At 45.9% G+C, this 17,097-nt stretch overlaps 1 protein-coding gene across 6 annotated transcripts in view; it reads right to left on the bottom strand.

Moving 5' to 3' along the window:
• Window positions 1–4,782: 4,782 nt before the first annotated feature.
• shank3 (SH3 and multiple ankyrin repeat domains 3) overlaps window positions 4,783–17,097 on the bottom strand; it is a 467,801-nt gene continuing 455,486 nt past the window's right edge. For 3 of the 6 annotated variants that reach the window (XM_062981259.1, XM_062981260.1, XM_062981261.1), the window contains one exon: window positions 4,783–15,945. In XM_062981259.1, coding sequence (XP_062837329.1) covers window positions 15,399–15,945 — 547 coding nt within the window. In that variant the 3' untranslated portion in view covers window positions 4,783–15,398. The remainder of the gene's footprint in view (window positions 15,946–17,097) is intronic. The other 3 variants (XM_062981262.1, XM_062981264.1, XR_010006367.1) reach the window with 3 other exon arrangements.

Here is a 17,097-nt window from a genome sequence, read left to right as displayed (position 1 = left end):
GCCTAAACGACTTCAGGGAGCAGTCAAGATGACCAAAGTTATTAATGGAGAAGGACAGGCGAGTTAGGAGTGGCTGCCACAGTTTGCTTTTACGGGAGCCTATTGGGTCTCCTCTTCACCGCTCCTCATTGCTGGGGTGAGTGCATACTTCTTTTGCACTTTGAACACAGTTTGTAGCAACCAAAGCTAAAGTTGAAGACAAAGGGGGAAACGAGAGGGAGACTGGGATGCTTTAAAAGCAGCTGAAAAAAATGGGACAGCGGGGTTAACCACGACTTTCCCTGTAAAATTGGGCATATGGGTATGCATATTAATCTCTGGTGAATGTAGAAACATCTTTATATTTAATTGGGAGTCTGCCCAGCCCAGAATTGTCTGCTTTGAGGGCTCTCCAAGACTTTGTGTGGGATTCATTGTGTCCTGCTGCAGTTTCCCCCTCTTTCTATTCTTGTATTATTATAATATAGGCAGTCTCCAAGTTATAGTCAAGAGAGGTTCTGTAGGTTTGTTCCCAAGTTGAATTTGTTTATATGTCAGAATAGGTACTTTTTAAAAGTATAACTCTTGTTGAATATACCTTTGGATAATGTAGGGAAGGGGAATCACCCCTGCAGTATCTGTTTTGGAGTCTGTGTCCCTGTTCAGAGGATTCTACCTCACTTTCTGTCCCTGTGATCATTAGTTTTTTAAACATTTGGCTTGTTGTGGAAGCAAGGATTGGAGATAAAGTTTCAACCCCTTTTTCCTAAGATGATAACTCTTCCAGGAGTGGATTTCCCTTCCTTTTTAGGGAGAGATTCCTCTCACTTCCTGTTGTATCAGCCCCGTTCTCAACTAGGAGTCATTTGTAACTCGGGGACTGCCAATAACAACAACAACAACAACAACAACAACAACATAGTTCTCACTTCCTTCTCCCAAATACACCAGACTTAGTTTCCAAAATGAGGTGAAATTGAGAATATATGACCACAGGACGCAGTCATGATGTATATAGTCCAGTCTGACTGTCAGCAATGGAGCCCTCCAAGGTTTCTGACAAGATTCTTTCCTTTCCTCTCCTTGATGCTGCCAGTCACTGAATTGGCACCTTCTTCATAGGAAGCATGGGAAGCTCCTCTTCTGCTGAATGAGACCCTTGGCAGTCCATCCTGTCTAGTTTTGCAGCTCAGGCTAGCAGGTGTGTCTCTCCAGGTTTTTAGGAAGGATACTTTTCCTAGCCCTGTTTGGAGATCCTTAGTGCTTCCACTCAGGGTGAAAATGTGTCTGGAAGTGCACCTCCTCCCTGTATGCTTACATTGAAAGACTAGGAGAGAAAAACCCATTTTTCGGAATGAAGGCTCTTGGGTGCCACAGTGTGCTGGCCAAGGTGCTACACGGCAACAATGAAGCTGCATCACTTGCGGGTGGGTTACCACTGGTAAGTCCACTGCCCAGAATTTGGCCTTCTTATGAAATATGAAATGGTTATAATGTGAATTTGTTGGTCTGCTTTCAGTAGTTTGATTGTCTTTGTTGCTTGTATAAATGCTTATACATTGGGTTTCATCTTTTGGTTTATATTATTTTGTATTTTTATACAGTATTGAATGTTTGCCCTGATTCCCCACTGAGGAGATAGATAGGGCAGGATAGAAATAAAGTCTCATTCATTCATTCATTACCCCAATTTCTAGCATTGCGGTAACTGAAAACTTCATTCCAGCATTTAGAAAGAGAGTTTAGATGTTGGAAATAACAACCTTCTTCAAGCCTCCACTAGTTATTTGTTATGTATATAATTGAGATTGCTTACTGTATTGTATATGTGTATATTGGTATGCATTTTCCCTTAACTCTTTGTTGTGCGAGGGCTGCAGACCACGTGATCAGAACTGGGATTGTTCAGGACACAGACTCCATTTTAGCTCTCACTGTGAGAGCGTTCGGCAGTGGAACTTTCTGCTCCAGAGAGTGGTGGAGGCTCCTTCTTTGGAGGCTTTTAAGCGGAGGCTGGATGGCCATCTGTCGGGGTACTTTGAATGTGATTTTCCTGCTTCTTGGCAGAGGGTTGGACTGGATGGCCCATGAGGTCTCTTCCAACTCTATGATTCTGTTTTAGACTTCATTAGGAACAGATGTATGCTTTTAGAAGTTAGTTGGAACAGACTGTAGAGACTCTATTAGACTCTCAGAACAGAGAAATTCTTTGAACTTTGGACTTTTAAGATTCAAGTAAAAATGTCATGTGTTACCTGCACAGAGAAACTACTTCAAATCCTACCTGTAACTAGATTGATATGCAGTGTACCTTTTTGTTGAATACATGAAGTTTATGAGTAAACCAACTATGTTACTTTTAAAGAAGTCTGCCTATTTTTGTCTCTTAAGAGCATGATTTAAAGGCATATATATTTTAAGGGAGAATAGATGTTTTGTGGCAACTAAAAGAACACTTCTGAAACTCTGCTACATATATATGTGATTTATGTACAGTATTGGCATATCTTTGTCCCTAACAGTTCAAAGAGGTAACTAGGCACATCAGTTTAACAGCTGAGAAACCTAATTGCCTTGCATGAATGTCATTTCCCCAAAAGGTTATGGCATCATCTTTTCAAAAGGGGCAGGAAAAGTTATTAAGAAAATGGAACACATCAAATACAAGAGATCCAGCTGTGAACAACTTTTGTAGTGCTTAATGTTCACCAGGTGCAATGACTGACTCCCTCTGCAATGCTAGAAATGTTGGGACTGAAGGAAGTTTCATTTGGTAAGGCAGAATTCTAAGCTGGAGCGCCAGTGCCCTCATTTATCCCTCAGTATCGACACCTCTGGATTCTTGGCTCTTAAGTCAAGCTGTGCTGTGCTCAGCTACATTTCAGGATTTCTTTTTCTTGTTTTACAGGCAGCCAAGGAAGAGGCAGCCACTGATGCCTTTCAGACACAAGTCACTTGGAAAACAGGAATGCAGCTGTGCTGAGAACCCCCAGTAGACTTGTGCAGCAGCCTGGAATGGAAACAACATGGAGGTAGGTCCCCAAGATATGTTTCTTTGCAAGAAGAATCTGAGGTCCTCATAAGTGTTGCTTACCTTTGGCTGAGTCAGGACTCCTGGATGGCACCACCTGGCATTGTGTGCAGAAGGAAGACCATACAAACCCCATGAACATTGCTAATGATTAGGGGAGATGTGGATCCTGAAGCATTTTCAGCCGCAGATTTACTTAAATATTGATCCCTCTGCCATAGAACCTTCATATCAAGGGTGGCAAGACATGATAATATCTAGATGGTTCAAGTTGATTATTGGAAGGACTGGACTCTCCTGCATGGACTTGCATGTGTCTTGAGAGCTTCTGGACGCCCTTCCCCATTGACCTCACAGATCCACCTAATGGGAACACAGGAGGCAGGGCCTTTTTGGTGGAAATCTCTTCCAAGAGAGGTTAGATAAATATTCTCTTTACTGCCTTTCTGAAAGTAGGGAAAGTTCTTTTTATTCCAGGAGGCCTTTGAGAATTGATTTTTCAAAGAAAACGGACCTTGTATAATGTGTTGGGCGTTCATTTGTCATTCATGTGGTTTTGCTTAACCTGTTTCAGGTTTTGTGATGGTGCAGTTGCCTTTCAACTTTGGAAGGTTATGAATTTCAACTTTGGGAGGTTATGTGTTAACCACCTTCAGTACCAAACTGAGGAAAACCTGGGATATGATTATGATAATGATAATATTTCAGCTATTTTTTTAAATCCCTTCTTGGGTAGAGTTATCTTTGTGGTGAGTCAAACTCAAATAATGTTCCTGCTATATTATGCTTTCTTATCATCTGCTCTTAGAGGGGAGTAGACACCCGTGAATATCCCAATGCTAATGACAAACTGAAATGGCTACATAGATTCTAGTCAGTCTGGAGTTTGCAAACATATTTTTTAGATTACCGTTCTGGGAATCTTCCAGTTGAGGATTTTGAAAATTGTAGTACAAAATGTTGTTTCCAAACCAGACCTCAGGCCTGCGATGCACAACCAATGAGACAGGAGGTGGAGTGTCCATATTGTGGCAAGTTTTAGGAATGAGGGTCTAAGGACACACACAAAACTCAAGCAAGCCAAGCCACCCTGTTTTGCCAGTCCATTTGCCAGACCTAGGAGGTAGAATAATAGAATTCTAGAGTTGGAAGAGACCTCGTGGGCCATCCAGTCCAACCCTATTCTGTCAAGAAGCAGGAAAACCACATTCAAAGCCCCCCCCCCCCCCCCCAAACACATGGCGATTCAGCCTCTGTTTAGAAGCCTCCAAAGGAGGAGCCTCCAACATACTCCGGGGCAGAGACAGAGTTCCACTTCTGAACAGCTCTCACATTTAGGAAGTTCTTCCTAATGTTCAGGTGGAATCTCCTTTCTTTTCTGTAGTTTGAAGCCATTGTTCCGTGTCCTGGTCTCTAGGGCAGCAGAAAGGAAGCCTGCTCCCTCCTCCTTGTGACTTCCCCTCACACATTTATGCATGGCCCTCATCAGGTCTCCTCTCCGCCTTCTCTTCTGCAGGCTAAACATGCCCAGCTCTTTCAGCCGCTCCTCATAGGGTTTATTCTCCAGACCCTTGTCATTTTAGTCGCCCTCCTATGGACACATTCCAGCTTGTCAACATCTCCCTTAGATTGTGGTACCCAGAATTGGACACAGTGTGATTACAGGTGTGGTCTGACCAACCATACTCTGCACAGAATGGTACACGACATATGTGCTAGTGCAGGATTTGAACCCACCCTTGACGAAACGAAAAAGCACAATTCAGCCAAACGATTTCTTATAAATTTATTACATAATAATAATAATATTAATAATAATAATATAATATAAGAAACATAGATCTCTGTGTGGGGGGGGGGCATATCACAACGTCAGGGAGAGGGAGGTGTGTGATCCACTCCTCTCTTATTTTGCAGAAGGAGAGATCTCCTCAGGAAATCCATATAAAATAAGGGGTGAAAGTCAAACTGACCCTGTCAATTAAAAAACAATTTAACAAACCAAGGGCACAGGTGAGTGTGTGTGACAGACAGGGGATGAGACCGGGAGCTGCTTCTCGGTGTGTGTACCTCTTCTGTATATTGTGTGTGTGTGTCTTTAGGAGAACGGGGCTGAAAAGGAAACCACACTGGGTTTCTGTTCCAGAGTGAGCAGCAGCTTGCAAAGCCGCTCTCTATTGAGAAGATCATGTTGAGGATTGGATTTCTTGCTTTGAAAACCTAGAAATACAAACCCAAGTTCCTGACTACAGAAGATTAATGGATTTAGTCAAGACCAAAGATAGAAATAAAAATCAACAACCTTAAAAACTAAATTTCCAAAGGGAAAGAAAATCTTGCCCTCAATTTGTACAGAAGGTAACAAAAAGTCATTGAGAAGCCATGAGAAATCACAGTAGGTCCGTGTGCAGCAGCGGGTTCTCCCGCAGCCACATACCTGGGGTTGGTTCTAGGAATGACCCTCGCGCTCAGATGTCACGGTCAGGTTCCTTTACCTGCCTTCTCCAGAATGGCTTTTTTTTTAGATGAAAGGCATGACTTGCTCTGGAGAGAGTTGGGACAGACCTGTCCTTGTGGGCAGAATAAAACTGGCAAGGAGCTATCTACAAATGAAAACCAATACCCTTTGCTCCAGCTGGGAGCAAAACGCTGAGGAACATCAACTGACGGGACTGTAAGAAAAGCCAACAGCCGTCCATGTTGAGGGGAAAGCAGAAGACGTGGGCACTTGCAGGGCAGGCTAGCTGGGCGGAAACATTGGGGGGCCCGAATACAGAAATGGTTCCTTCTAGCAAAGCAGCCATCTTGGAGCACAGCATGAGGGGAAGGGAACAAAGCAGAAAGCCTTTCTTTGCAACCAGGAAAACAAAAACAAGAGCGCGAATGGGTGGGGCGTGGGACTCGCGCAAGAGTCCTGCAAAGCAAGAAGCATTCTGTCTAGAACTCACGACAAATCCTGTTGGTCAGTGGGCAAACTGGACATGGCAAGAGAGACAACTTCCCCCACTCTCCCCCGATGGATCCCTTTGGGGCAAAAACGGGAGCTCCCAACCTGTCTCAAACAGATTTACGGTCAATCATGTTTCTATTCCTAATGCTGAGCCAAAGCAGAAGGAAGGCTCTGTCTCAGGCATGGTATCTTCTGCAGAAAGGCAAGGATTTCTTCTAGAAATGAAAGTCTGGCTCACAGATCTTGAAGGAGAGCCGGGGAAGTCCGTTTTCCTTGCAAGGGAGATGCTGCTTCTCTGTTTTCCCTGCTCCTTTCTCGGAAGGTGGGCTTGTTGTACTTTGCAAAGGTGGGCCTCCCTAGCTCCTGCTGGGAGGGTGTCGCTTCCAAGATTTCTCTCTGAGCAAAAAAAGAGGAAATGGAAGAAGGGGGACTTTTTGGCTGGTTTGGTCACTGGTACCCGAAGCTTATGTTGGAAATAGCAACCTTTTTCAACCCTCCGCTAGTTATTATGTATATAATTCAAACTGCTTGCTGTACTGTGCATGTGTATATTGGTGTGCATTTTTTCTTAACTCTATGTTGTGGGCGGGTGTGCAGACCATGTGATCAGAACTGGGATTGTTCAGGACTCAGACTCCATTTTAGAAACAGTATGCTTAGAGACTTCAGTAGAAACAGATGTATGCTTTCAGACACCAGTAGAAGCAGAAGCCATTAGACTTTCAGTGTAGAAACAGAGACTCTATTAGACTCTCAGAACAGAGAGATGCTTTAGACTATGGATTGTTGATTATGAGAAAGGTGCCTTGTATTACCTGCACAGAGAAACTAATTCAAATCCTATTTGTAACTGGATTGATATGCAAAATACTTGTATACTGAATATATGAAGTTTGTGAGTAAACCGACTATGTTACTTTTAAAGAAGTCTGCTTATTTTTGTCTCTTGAGAGCATGATTTAAAGGCAGCTATATTTTAAGGGAGAATACATGTTTTGGGGCAACTACTCTGCTATATGTGTGTGTGTGTGTGTTTTGTGCACTGGCATATCTTTGTCCCTAACAGTTCAAAGAGATATCTAGGTACATCCGTTTAACAGCTGAGAAACGTAATTGCCTTGCATGAATGCCATTTTCCCAAAAAGTTAAGATATCCTTTTCACAAAAGGTTGTGACTTCTAACAAGGTCATGCCTTTCCAAAGATCATAAAATCTCCAAAAGGTTATGGAGATTTCCGTTTTCCAAAAAATAGATTGCCTCTCAATTATATACCAGTAACAGGCTATAAAGTGCTGAATTTAGTGAGTTAGCACAGAATTTATTTGTAGACATGTTTCCATAAAGAGAAGATAATGTCCCCTTTTAACCCTTTAAATAAAGAGGTGAGATACGTAATATGTGAAGAACCACGTGAATCATTCTGGGTAATCTTGAAGCAACATTATCAGTCTTGACATTGTGATTCTAATCTAAACTGCACAATCCTAAGCATGTTTACAAGGAGGTAGTCCAACTACATTCAGTAAGGCTTACTCCAATGTCAGTAGGCATGGTGTCAGAATTAAAGAAACTAAAGCTGGTTTCAGAGGATTTGAATGGCCAAAGTTGTAGTTTTTTGGATGCCTCTAGAGAGAAACTGTAAAATTCTATAGGCTGTCATGGGATTTGAACAATTTTGTGTGTTGGGTGTGGAATTCAATCACGGGTTCGTCTTGAGAATTAAAATCTCACCCAGCTGTGAATTCAGGGACTCAGGTTGCCTTGTACTTCTTTATCATATGATTCACTGATATGCTATCATAACACGTTTTATAGTAATGGTTTTCAATCCCTTACAATGGAGTAAAGGTATAGCAGCTAAAGAGTTCCTATTAGGAAGATAAATCTTTAGCTATTTCTCCTTGAGTTGGGATTGCTAATTAGGTTTTATCCCAGCTGTAGAAGGAAAACCTGTATTTTTCACAGTATTCTGCTGTATTAAATGACTCGTAAAATGTTGTGTGGGAATTACTCTGCGAGGAAAACACAAAACTTTTCTGTAGCCAAATCAGGTTTTCCTTACAGAACGCTGTTTTCTTGACAGAAGCAAATGTCAAAATCTTATATTATTTTTAACTTAATCTTATGTATATTTAGATAGGTAGCAAAGCAGCGAGAAACTCAGTGAAAGAATTGCAAAGGTGAATGCTGGGATACCAGCAAAATTACTTGATGCCCATTGGGGCCAAGGCATGATCTGCATGGGAAACTTGGTCTGCTTTACTACACAGTAATAGAATAGTAACCCTCGTGTGAAATAGAGCTATGACACTGACCAATTCTAGTTCCTGCATACGTTGGTCTGCTTACTGAGATGTAACTCCCATACAGAATTCAAATCAGGTTGTTTGCTTTTGGTTTTTTTTTTGTAAAGAATGTTGGTTTTCAACCCCACACTGCCCAAGTCTGCAGTCCTCAATGAGGAGTAGTTAGCTTAGAATAATAGGCTGAGGTAAATCCCTCCCTGACTCTTGAATGACAGTTGGAATGTATTTATTTCTTCTCTCCTCTCTGTTTCTGCTCTCATTCTGATTTGTTGTATAGAATGGATACTTTTGTAGTGCAAGTCTTTACTTTTGACTTCTACTTTTGCACCTTGGTATGTGTTGTGTGTATTGAGATCTCTGCTTTTGTGTCAGGAGAGATGTGTGCTTGGAGAATTTTCCCTCTCTTTTGAAGACTAGAAGAGATGGGATTAGTTAGTGTAGCTCAGACCCAGTAATTTACAATTAAGAAATGTAATTATACTTTTGTAAACATTGTGTATTTTTAAAGACTGAACTTGGATTTTTGCCTCCTAAGTTCTAAATTCTTTACAGCCACATGGCACTTCACGCTCTGCTTGCTGTGAGCTGAATGCTCAACCATAAGTATCCTGTTTGTAGTTTTTGGATGCTCTGCTGTATTTTTGGGTAGTTTTCCCTTACATACAACATCCATAACAAAGAAAACCTCTGCAGTATAAGCCCGGGGCAACACTTTGGGATGTTGAATAACAAAAGAAATACATGCTAAATTCTTGGTGGGCTATTGCTATGACTCTGAGGAAACTCATTCTTTGACCAAAGAATAGATCATTGCAAACATTCTTTCAATTTGTATTTCCAGCTTCAACCTGATTATTTGGCTGGGGCTTCTTTCCTGTTTTGGGCTATGCCTGACCAGGACTGAGCCGTGGTGTCCCTGGGACTGGCGCCCAGGCGCCTCGAAGGCACGTCCAGGGATCACCCAGTGTTTGCAAACACAGGCACGGCTGCAGCTGCTTTGTGGGTAGAAGCTGGGGAGCCCAGACCCTGTGCGGCAACAGGGGGGCGTCTTAGCCAGCCTTCCTGAGGAGCAGCAGAAACCAGGGTTCAGTGCTTTCTCAAGGAAGGAAGAAGGCACCCAGCTTTCCCAGTCCTGGAGTGAACGTCCTGCAGATATAAGTTCCAGTCTGCAGTCTTCAGGCCTTCCTCCCTCAGGAGGAGGCCGGGTGCAGGCGAAGTCTCCTCACATTGTCCCAGAAACAGCTGCGGAAGGGACAGAGCGAGACAGAGGGGCCCACGGCAGCAGTAGCAGCAGCATGGGCCCGAAAAAGAGCCTGCACTCAGGCAAATAGCCAGCCAAACACACGCCAGCCACTATTAAGGAGAGTAAAGGGGAGAATGCATTACAGAGAGGGACCTGCACTGCAAATAGAAGCAGGGAAAAACACCTGGTCAACAAAAGGCTTTGTTTACAGATTAGAGCAGAAGATAGGCAACTCCAGTCAGAGCGCTTATGTGGGAAAGTTGAGGAGAGAATTCATGGGAAAAGAAATGACTTCATGGGTGTCTATTAACTGGCATGTTGTTTAGCTCTTAGTTCAGGTAGAGAGAAGCTAGGCCTGAGTTCCCTGGCTCTTGTCTCAAGTCAAACCTTGGTTTTGGATTTATGTATCCTGGAAGTTTTCTATGTTCTTGTTTTATATTCCTGCTCAAGTTTTACTAAATATACCTTTGCTTTTGGACTCACACTGTGCTTGTGACTTTCTGGCTATTCCTGGACTGCATTACCTTGGGATTTGCATGAAACATTTGGATTACTGCCTGGCTACCATGTATTGTTAACCCTTTTTTGGATTCCTTATTCCTGGTTTTTCATGTATTTTATGTGTTAAACTGTTTGTTTATACTTTGGACTCTTGTGTGGTGCTGTGGTCATAGGTGTTTCCAGGCCTGGGGTGCAACTGTGAGGTTGGTGGGTGTTGGTATGGATGAGGGCCTTCTTGTGGAATTCAGGAGTATGATTTTAATCTGTTCATGTTACACTTTTTTATGGGTTAGTGCATTTCATGCCATTTAATTTGGAAAACATTTTAGTGTCATTAGTCTGGGACACAGGGTAGAAATAAGAGAGACACTTAGAACCACAAGGACAGAGACTGGACATAGGCTTTGTGGCTGCGCCTGGAGCATTGTACCTTATATCATGGGATATTTTTGGTGCAGAAGGATACTCTTGTGGTTGATGTCAGCACCTTGACATTGGTCAAGGTGAGCCTTTGGTTTTACTGTAGCCTGCCATCTAAAAACAGTGAATTGCCAAGGAGTAAGCCATAATGAACAAAGTTCGACTTGCGTACAAGTACACATGCAGAGGAGTGTGCCATGAACACGTGAATATTCAGTGTTAAGTGATGAGACCGGATCTATAGAGATGGTGTTCCTTCTGTGGGAAGATGAAGGTATGGGGCAGCTCTCCTTAAATTGCATGATGATGGAAGAAGATGGAATTTGTGGTCCAATATATCTTGGCGCTATCAGATAAAGACTGTTAGGGCATTTAGCCTGTCTACTGTATTGGGTTTTAAACCAGGTCACAGTGAAGGAATAAGCTTGGAATGATTGCAATACATGTTATATTCAGCATCTTCAAACATACTATTTAAAAAGTGAACTGTGTAGATTGGGCACATAAAGATTTTTCAAAAAATTACTTTTTGAGTTTTGATATGTGTCCCCTTCACATTGCCTGTTCTGATGGACCCAATGCCTCTTTTCAGCCACCCAGTCATCAACAATGGCTGAATTGGTTGCTGTGAGATTTCCGGGCTGTCTGGCCATGTTCCAGAAGCATTATCTCCTGATGTTTCACCCACATCTATGGCAGGCATCCTCAGAGGTTGTGAGGTCTGTTGAAAACTAGGCAAGTGGGTTTTATATATCTGTGGAAAGTCCAAGGTGGGAGAAAGGACTCTTCTCTGTTTGAGGCAGGTGTGAATGTTGCAAATGGCCAGCTTGATTAGTATTGAATGGCCTTGCAGCTTCAAAGCCTGTTTGCTTCTTGCCTGAGGGAATTCTTTGTTGGAAGGTGTTAGCTGTCCCTGGTTGTTTCATACCCAGAATTCCCGTTTTCTGAGTTGTTTTTTATTTACTGTGCTGATCTTATAGTTTTTAAAATATTGGTAGCCAGGTTTTGTTCATTTTCATGGTTTCCTCATTTATGTTGAAATTGTCCACATGCTTCTTGTGGATTTCAATGACTTCTCTGTGTAGTGTGACATGGTAGTTGTTAGAGTGGTCCAGCAAGTCTACATAGGGCCCATTAACACAAACACATATCATGAAAGGTACTGCAGACTGACTCAATCAGAGAAGTCAGCCATAGCAGAGCCCTTGATGAACCAACCTGGACACAGTATATTATTTGAGAACACAGGAAAGCTGGACCACTCTAACAACCACCATGTCAGACTACACAGAGAAGCCACTGAAATCCACAAGCATGTAGACAATTTCAACAGAAAGGAGGAAACCATGAAAATGAACAAAATCTGGCTACCAGTATAATAAAAACTCTACATTCAGGACAGTAAATAAAGAGGAACACTCTGAAAATGGGAATTCCAGATAAGAAACGATCAGGGCCAGCTAACACACCCACAACAAAGAATTCCCCCAGACAGGAAGCAGCCAGGCTTTGAAGCTGCAGGGCCATTCAATGCTAATCAAGCTGGCCAATGGCAACATTTATACTTGCCTCAAACTGACAAGAGTTCTTTCTCCCAACCTGGACTTTTCAGAGATATATAAACCCCACTTGCCTAGTTTCCAACAGACCTCACAACCTCTGAGGATGCGTGCCATAGATGTGGGCAAAATGTCAGGAGAGAATGCTTCTGGAACATGGACATACAGCCTGGAAAATGCACAACAACCCAGTGATTCTGGCCATAAAAGCCTTCAACAACACAATGGCTGGATGGCTGTTGAGTCTCATAATGGCGAGCGAATGGGCCCCCTGACTCAAAGAGGTCCCTGTTGTTTCAACAGGACACAGGTGGCACAGAAGTCCAAGCAGATATCAATACCTGTTGCACTTCTTCCTGGCATTCAGACATGAATGACCTTGCCCGCCCACGTTTGAGGTCACAAATGAGCAACCTTCTGTGATGCACCTGCACTAGGTACATCTCTGGTTTCGCTGGAGCATTTCCAGTGGGTGCCTCCCTGGTCTGATTGTGGAAGGTGGTGTGACTGGCCGCTCAATTCCTCCTTCAGCCCCAACTGAGAGGAACCTTGGCCAAGCGTCTCACCTTCCCCTAGCAGGAGCAACTCAAAAGCAAGAATACTGGGGGTGGGTTGGGCTGGAGTACCCTGTTCTTGTGTGCACATTCTTATGCAGGCAGCTTGCCACTTCCTTCTTGTCCCTGACCGAAATAAACTTGGAAAGGTTAAGAAGAGATGTGTGAAGGGTGGTGAGGGTCTCCCTCTTCCACCCCTCTAGCACCAGAAGAATTAATGCTTCTCTGAGGAAATGCACCTTGGGCCGCACTGCTCCCCTAACCCACTTTAAAGGCAGACTATTTCCCATTGCTCTCTCACAGATGGAACAGTTTGGTACATGGTTCCAAAGGGAACACCACAGCCAAGTGGAATGCTGCAGAGGCAGAGCCCAGCATCCACAGATGAAGAAGCCAGAGGCCAGCCTCTGAGCTGGGAGGGAGCCTTTGCCCATCAATCCATCCACCTGTCCATCCATCCATCTCTCTTGGTGCCTCCCGTCTCTCCCTCCGTGTCCTCCTGGCTGGCTCCCTTGAGGGCTAGTCCAGAACCACGTGGCCAGAAGCCGCTGCGGTTGTGTTTCCCCTCCAGCCCCCCTCCCCAGCAGGCAGCGAGGCCAACACTGCCACGTTTCACAGGGGTTTTCCTTCTGTGCCGAGAGGAACAGAGTAGGGCCCACAAAGTGGTGTGGGTCCAATTTTACCCACACTAGTTCTCTAACTGAGGCATTTCAACAGGTAGGGATCAGCAGCACCAACTATTATTTGCTGCAGCCCCCAGAGGACTTTCGAGAAGGCCTTTCACCTCAGCCCCACCAGCTGGAGCTGCCTTTAAAGGAGAGATGCCACCTCACCCCAATTCAGAGCTGGTTTCCTTCCACTTTCGTTTCTTCCCGGGCCTTCCCCGGGCCCTGGGACAATGCCTGGGTTTCATCTGCCTCCTGCCAGCTTTGCCAGTGGGGCTCTCCCCTGCTCTGGGTTCCTCCTCTCTTTGCAAGTTGGCCATTCCTGGCACTGGTAAAGGCTACAGTAGGTGTGGAGCCCCCGGCCCACCCTTTCTCCCCCTTCCGTCCGTCCCGGCCCAGGGAGGGAGGCAAGAGACGATGAGGCTAAGGCAAGGGGAGAAGGGCACTGTGCGAGGCGGAAGGAAGCAGCTCCCTCTGGCCAGGGCCTGTCCTGCAGCTCTGCCCAGCAAGAATGGAAGACTGGGTGGTGTCCCCAAAACCGAGTGCAACGTTGTCTTTTGGTCCCCCTCCCCCACCCCCACCCCCAAATCTGTAAAATTCAGAGCATCTGAACGGAGTTTTAAAAAGACTATTTTTGTTTCTCTCACATTCATTCAGTCAGTCACTAAAAACTCCCACAAGCTTTGCAGGAAGGGCTAGCGAGCCCCCTTCCTCCTCCTCGAGCGAGATATAGCTTTAGTAAACCATAACAAAACAATGTGGCTATAGATATAGATATATAGATATTTGTTCTTTTTTTTCCTTTTCAAATATATAGCTGATTAAAAAGATGCAAAAATGAGTGACTAGGACAGAGTGGGCGGGATCCTGGCGTTGGCATCCTTCTCGCTTGGACCACCAAATCTACAGAAATGCACAGAGATTTATAGACTCCTTCAATGCGTCCCGTGACCCCAGAGAAAATGCAACCTCCCCCCACCCCATGAATGTTGGCAAAGCAGAAGCGGCTGGGTTCTCCACTTGCCTCCCTTTTAGATGCTCCCAAACATGCTTCTATCCATGCGACTTCAGACCCCCTCTCACCAGGGCAAAGAACACAGTCCTCCAAAAGGCAGGTCCTTCTCTTTGTGTGTGTGTGTGTGTGTGTGGTTTCTCTCTCTTGTTCTCCTGCCTCTCACTTGCACCCTCACCCCAGTCATGACCAGGCTTCGGGTCTTCCTGCCAATGAGATGATTATTGTGTTGGGGCAGGGCTTGGAGACATGGGTGTGTCTGAGAGAGAGACAGTGAATGTGTGTGTGTGTGTATGTTGGGCTGGGGAGGCAGGCCCTCCAATTAGGAGTTGTTCCTTTTCTGCTTCACCAGCAGAACGGCTCTCTGCCAGCTGAACAGCCGGTGCTTGTATTCTGGTCTTGTGCCAACCCTCTTTGCTGCACCCTGGAGAATCTGCCTCGCAAAGGTGCCAGGGCCCTTTGAGCTTCATGGGGATTCCCAGTCAGCAGTCTATGGGGCCACAAAGCGGGCTTTCCCTCTCCACAGCTACTCGCAGAACCCGGACCAGGGCCTACATTTCTGACTCACTGGCAAGGGGTCCAGCCCCTTCCTAAGGAGGCTTACTTTATCTTCTTAGAGACAGGCACAAATGCAAGCAGACCGGCAGTCCAGAGCCACAAAGTAATAGCTCTGTTAGGACCCAACTGATCCTGAGCTCCCCTTGCCTCTCTGGAGCTCTGCCTCCTCCAGCCCCACTCAGTCCTGACTACTCTCCATCAAGCCCAGGACCCCTCCGCTTCAGTGCCCTGGGCCTTTACCAGTGTGCTCCATAAACGTATTACACATTCACATTCGAAAGGTGTTCCCCAATAAAGGAGCGACCTCTTCCCTCCCCCAGAAGTACCTGCCCTGCAGTGACTCTCTTGGGGAAGGGCACGCCGGGAGATACAAAGACCAGTCCCCCGCCCCAACAACGCTGGGAAACGGGGGTGCCTGTTCATGCAGCATTCGTGTTCCCCAAGGGGCCTGTGTGTATGTCTGTGTGCGTGTGATAGAGAGGGAGGAGAGAGAGTAGGTACTTGCCAGCTCCCCGCCCTTCAGTGCAGTGGTCAGAGTAGAATAGAAAGAGAATCCCATGGGTTCCTGTGTACTCGTCTAGTAGGAATGTCCCATCTGAGCCACCGGCGGGGACAACGGTCAGCTGTCCACCAGCTGCTTGAGTGCCCGCTCAATGTTCATGCGGTGCCCGACCCGCGTCACCCCCAGCTCCACAAAGTCCTCCTTGGTCAGCGCCGGCAAGTGGGTGCCCTCGATTTCGTGGTCCTCAAACTTGTCTCGATGCTCCACCAGGTTGATGCTCTCCAGCCAGTCCCCCACGTCGTACTTGTTCCAGAGGTGAAGGGGCTTCTGCATGAAGGGCCGGGGCGGGTGGAGGGCGTGCAAGGCTGGCGAGGGTGACGGGGAGGGCGACGGGGAACGGCTCCGGGCACTCACGCTCCTCACCACAAAGCGCACCTCCTTGGGTTCGTGTGGGATGGAAAGGCTGGAAGATTTCAGGATGGTGGGTGGGGTGAGCCCATAGGGCCGCACGGGGCTCAAGGGGTCTGTCCTATCCAGGGCGGCCGGCTTGACTGGGCTGGGGGTGCGCCGGGTCACCGGGTAGCGGCTGCCGGGCCGGACGGTGTAGGTGGTGCCCGAGCTGCGCTGTGAAATGGTGCTCAGTTCGCCTAAACTACTGAAAAGTCTGCAGGGAGAGAGAGAGAGAGAGAGAGGGAGGGTGGGAGACAAAGCAGAAGCGAGGATGAGGGAGGCGCCAAGGCACCAGGCCGCACACACACACAACACACACACACACACACACAACACCTACACAGAAGAGCAGGGGGGTGCTGTGGTTCTGCAGAGCCCCTGGGGAAGGCTCCCCTTAGGGCCCAAGGAGGCAGCAGGAAGCATGGCCCTCTCAAACTAGCCTTCTTATTAATGGAAGGGAAAACCATTCAAGATCCTTGGATAACTATTTGAGGAAGTAAAATACAGCAGCAAAGTCCTGTGAAGCCTTACAATTGACAGCTTTCGCTCCCTTTGTCCAATATGCACATCTGTCTCAATTAGAGCTCTTGCAGCTGGGACGGTAAGGCGGCACTAAAATACAAAGGGTCCCCACAGCCTTTCCTATGGCTACTGAACCATCTGCCTTTTGAGGCCAAGAGGATGAGAGCCAGCGTGGCGCAATGGGTTATACCCTTGTGCTGCTGAACTACTAACCTGAAGGTTGGCAGTTCGAATCTGGGGGACGGGATGAGCTCCCGCTGTTAGTCCTGACTCCTGCCAACCTAGTAGTTTGAAAACATGCAAATGTGAGTAGATCAATAGGTACTGCCTCGGCGGGAAAATGCAAAAGATGCTCCAAACACTTTTGCCAGCCATACAACTAGGAGGTGTTGACAGACTCCTCAGTTGATAGGCTCCTCAGCTTGGAAATGAAGAAGAGCACCACCTCCAGAGCTGGAAATGAAAGGAGAAGCCTTTGTCTGTGTCTTTGTGTCTCATTGTAACAAGGCATTGAATGTTTGCCTGTGTCTGTTTATATGCTGTAATCCACTCTGAGTCCTCTCGGGGAAAAGAGTAGAATATAAATAAAGTGTTATTATTATGTTATTATAGGGAGTTGAGCAGTGGTCTAGGACTTGAGAGCAGGCTTTGAATCCCCTTTGCTCAGGCGTGGAAATCCATTGGGCGGCCTTGGCCAAGGCACACTCTCTCAGAGGAAGAACGCAAAGGCAAAACCCTTTTGAACAAATCCGGCTAGGGAAACACAGCACAACAAACAATACAAGTGGGTTTAGCTCCTAAAGCTGGCAGCATGTTTATTGGGGTGCGACCAGCAAACAGCAAT

Source organism: Anolis carolinensis, chromosome 5 (assembly GCF_035594765.1).
Source record: "Anolis carolinensis isolate JA03-04 chromosome 5, rAnoCar3.1.pri, whole genome shotgun sequence".
Lineage (NCBI taxonomy): Eukaryota > Metazoa > Chordata > Lepidosauria > Squamata > Dactyloidae > Anolis > Anolis carolinensis.
Note: the sequence above shows the minus strand (reverse complement) of the source record. Positions and strands in the feature narration are given on the sequence as shown.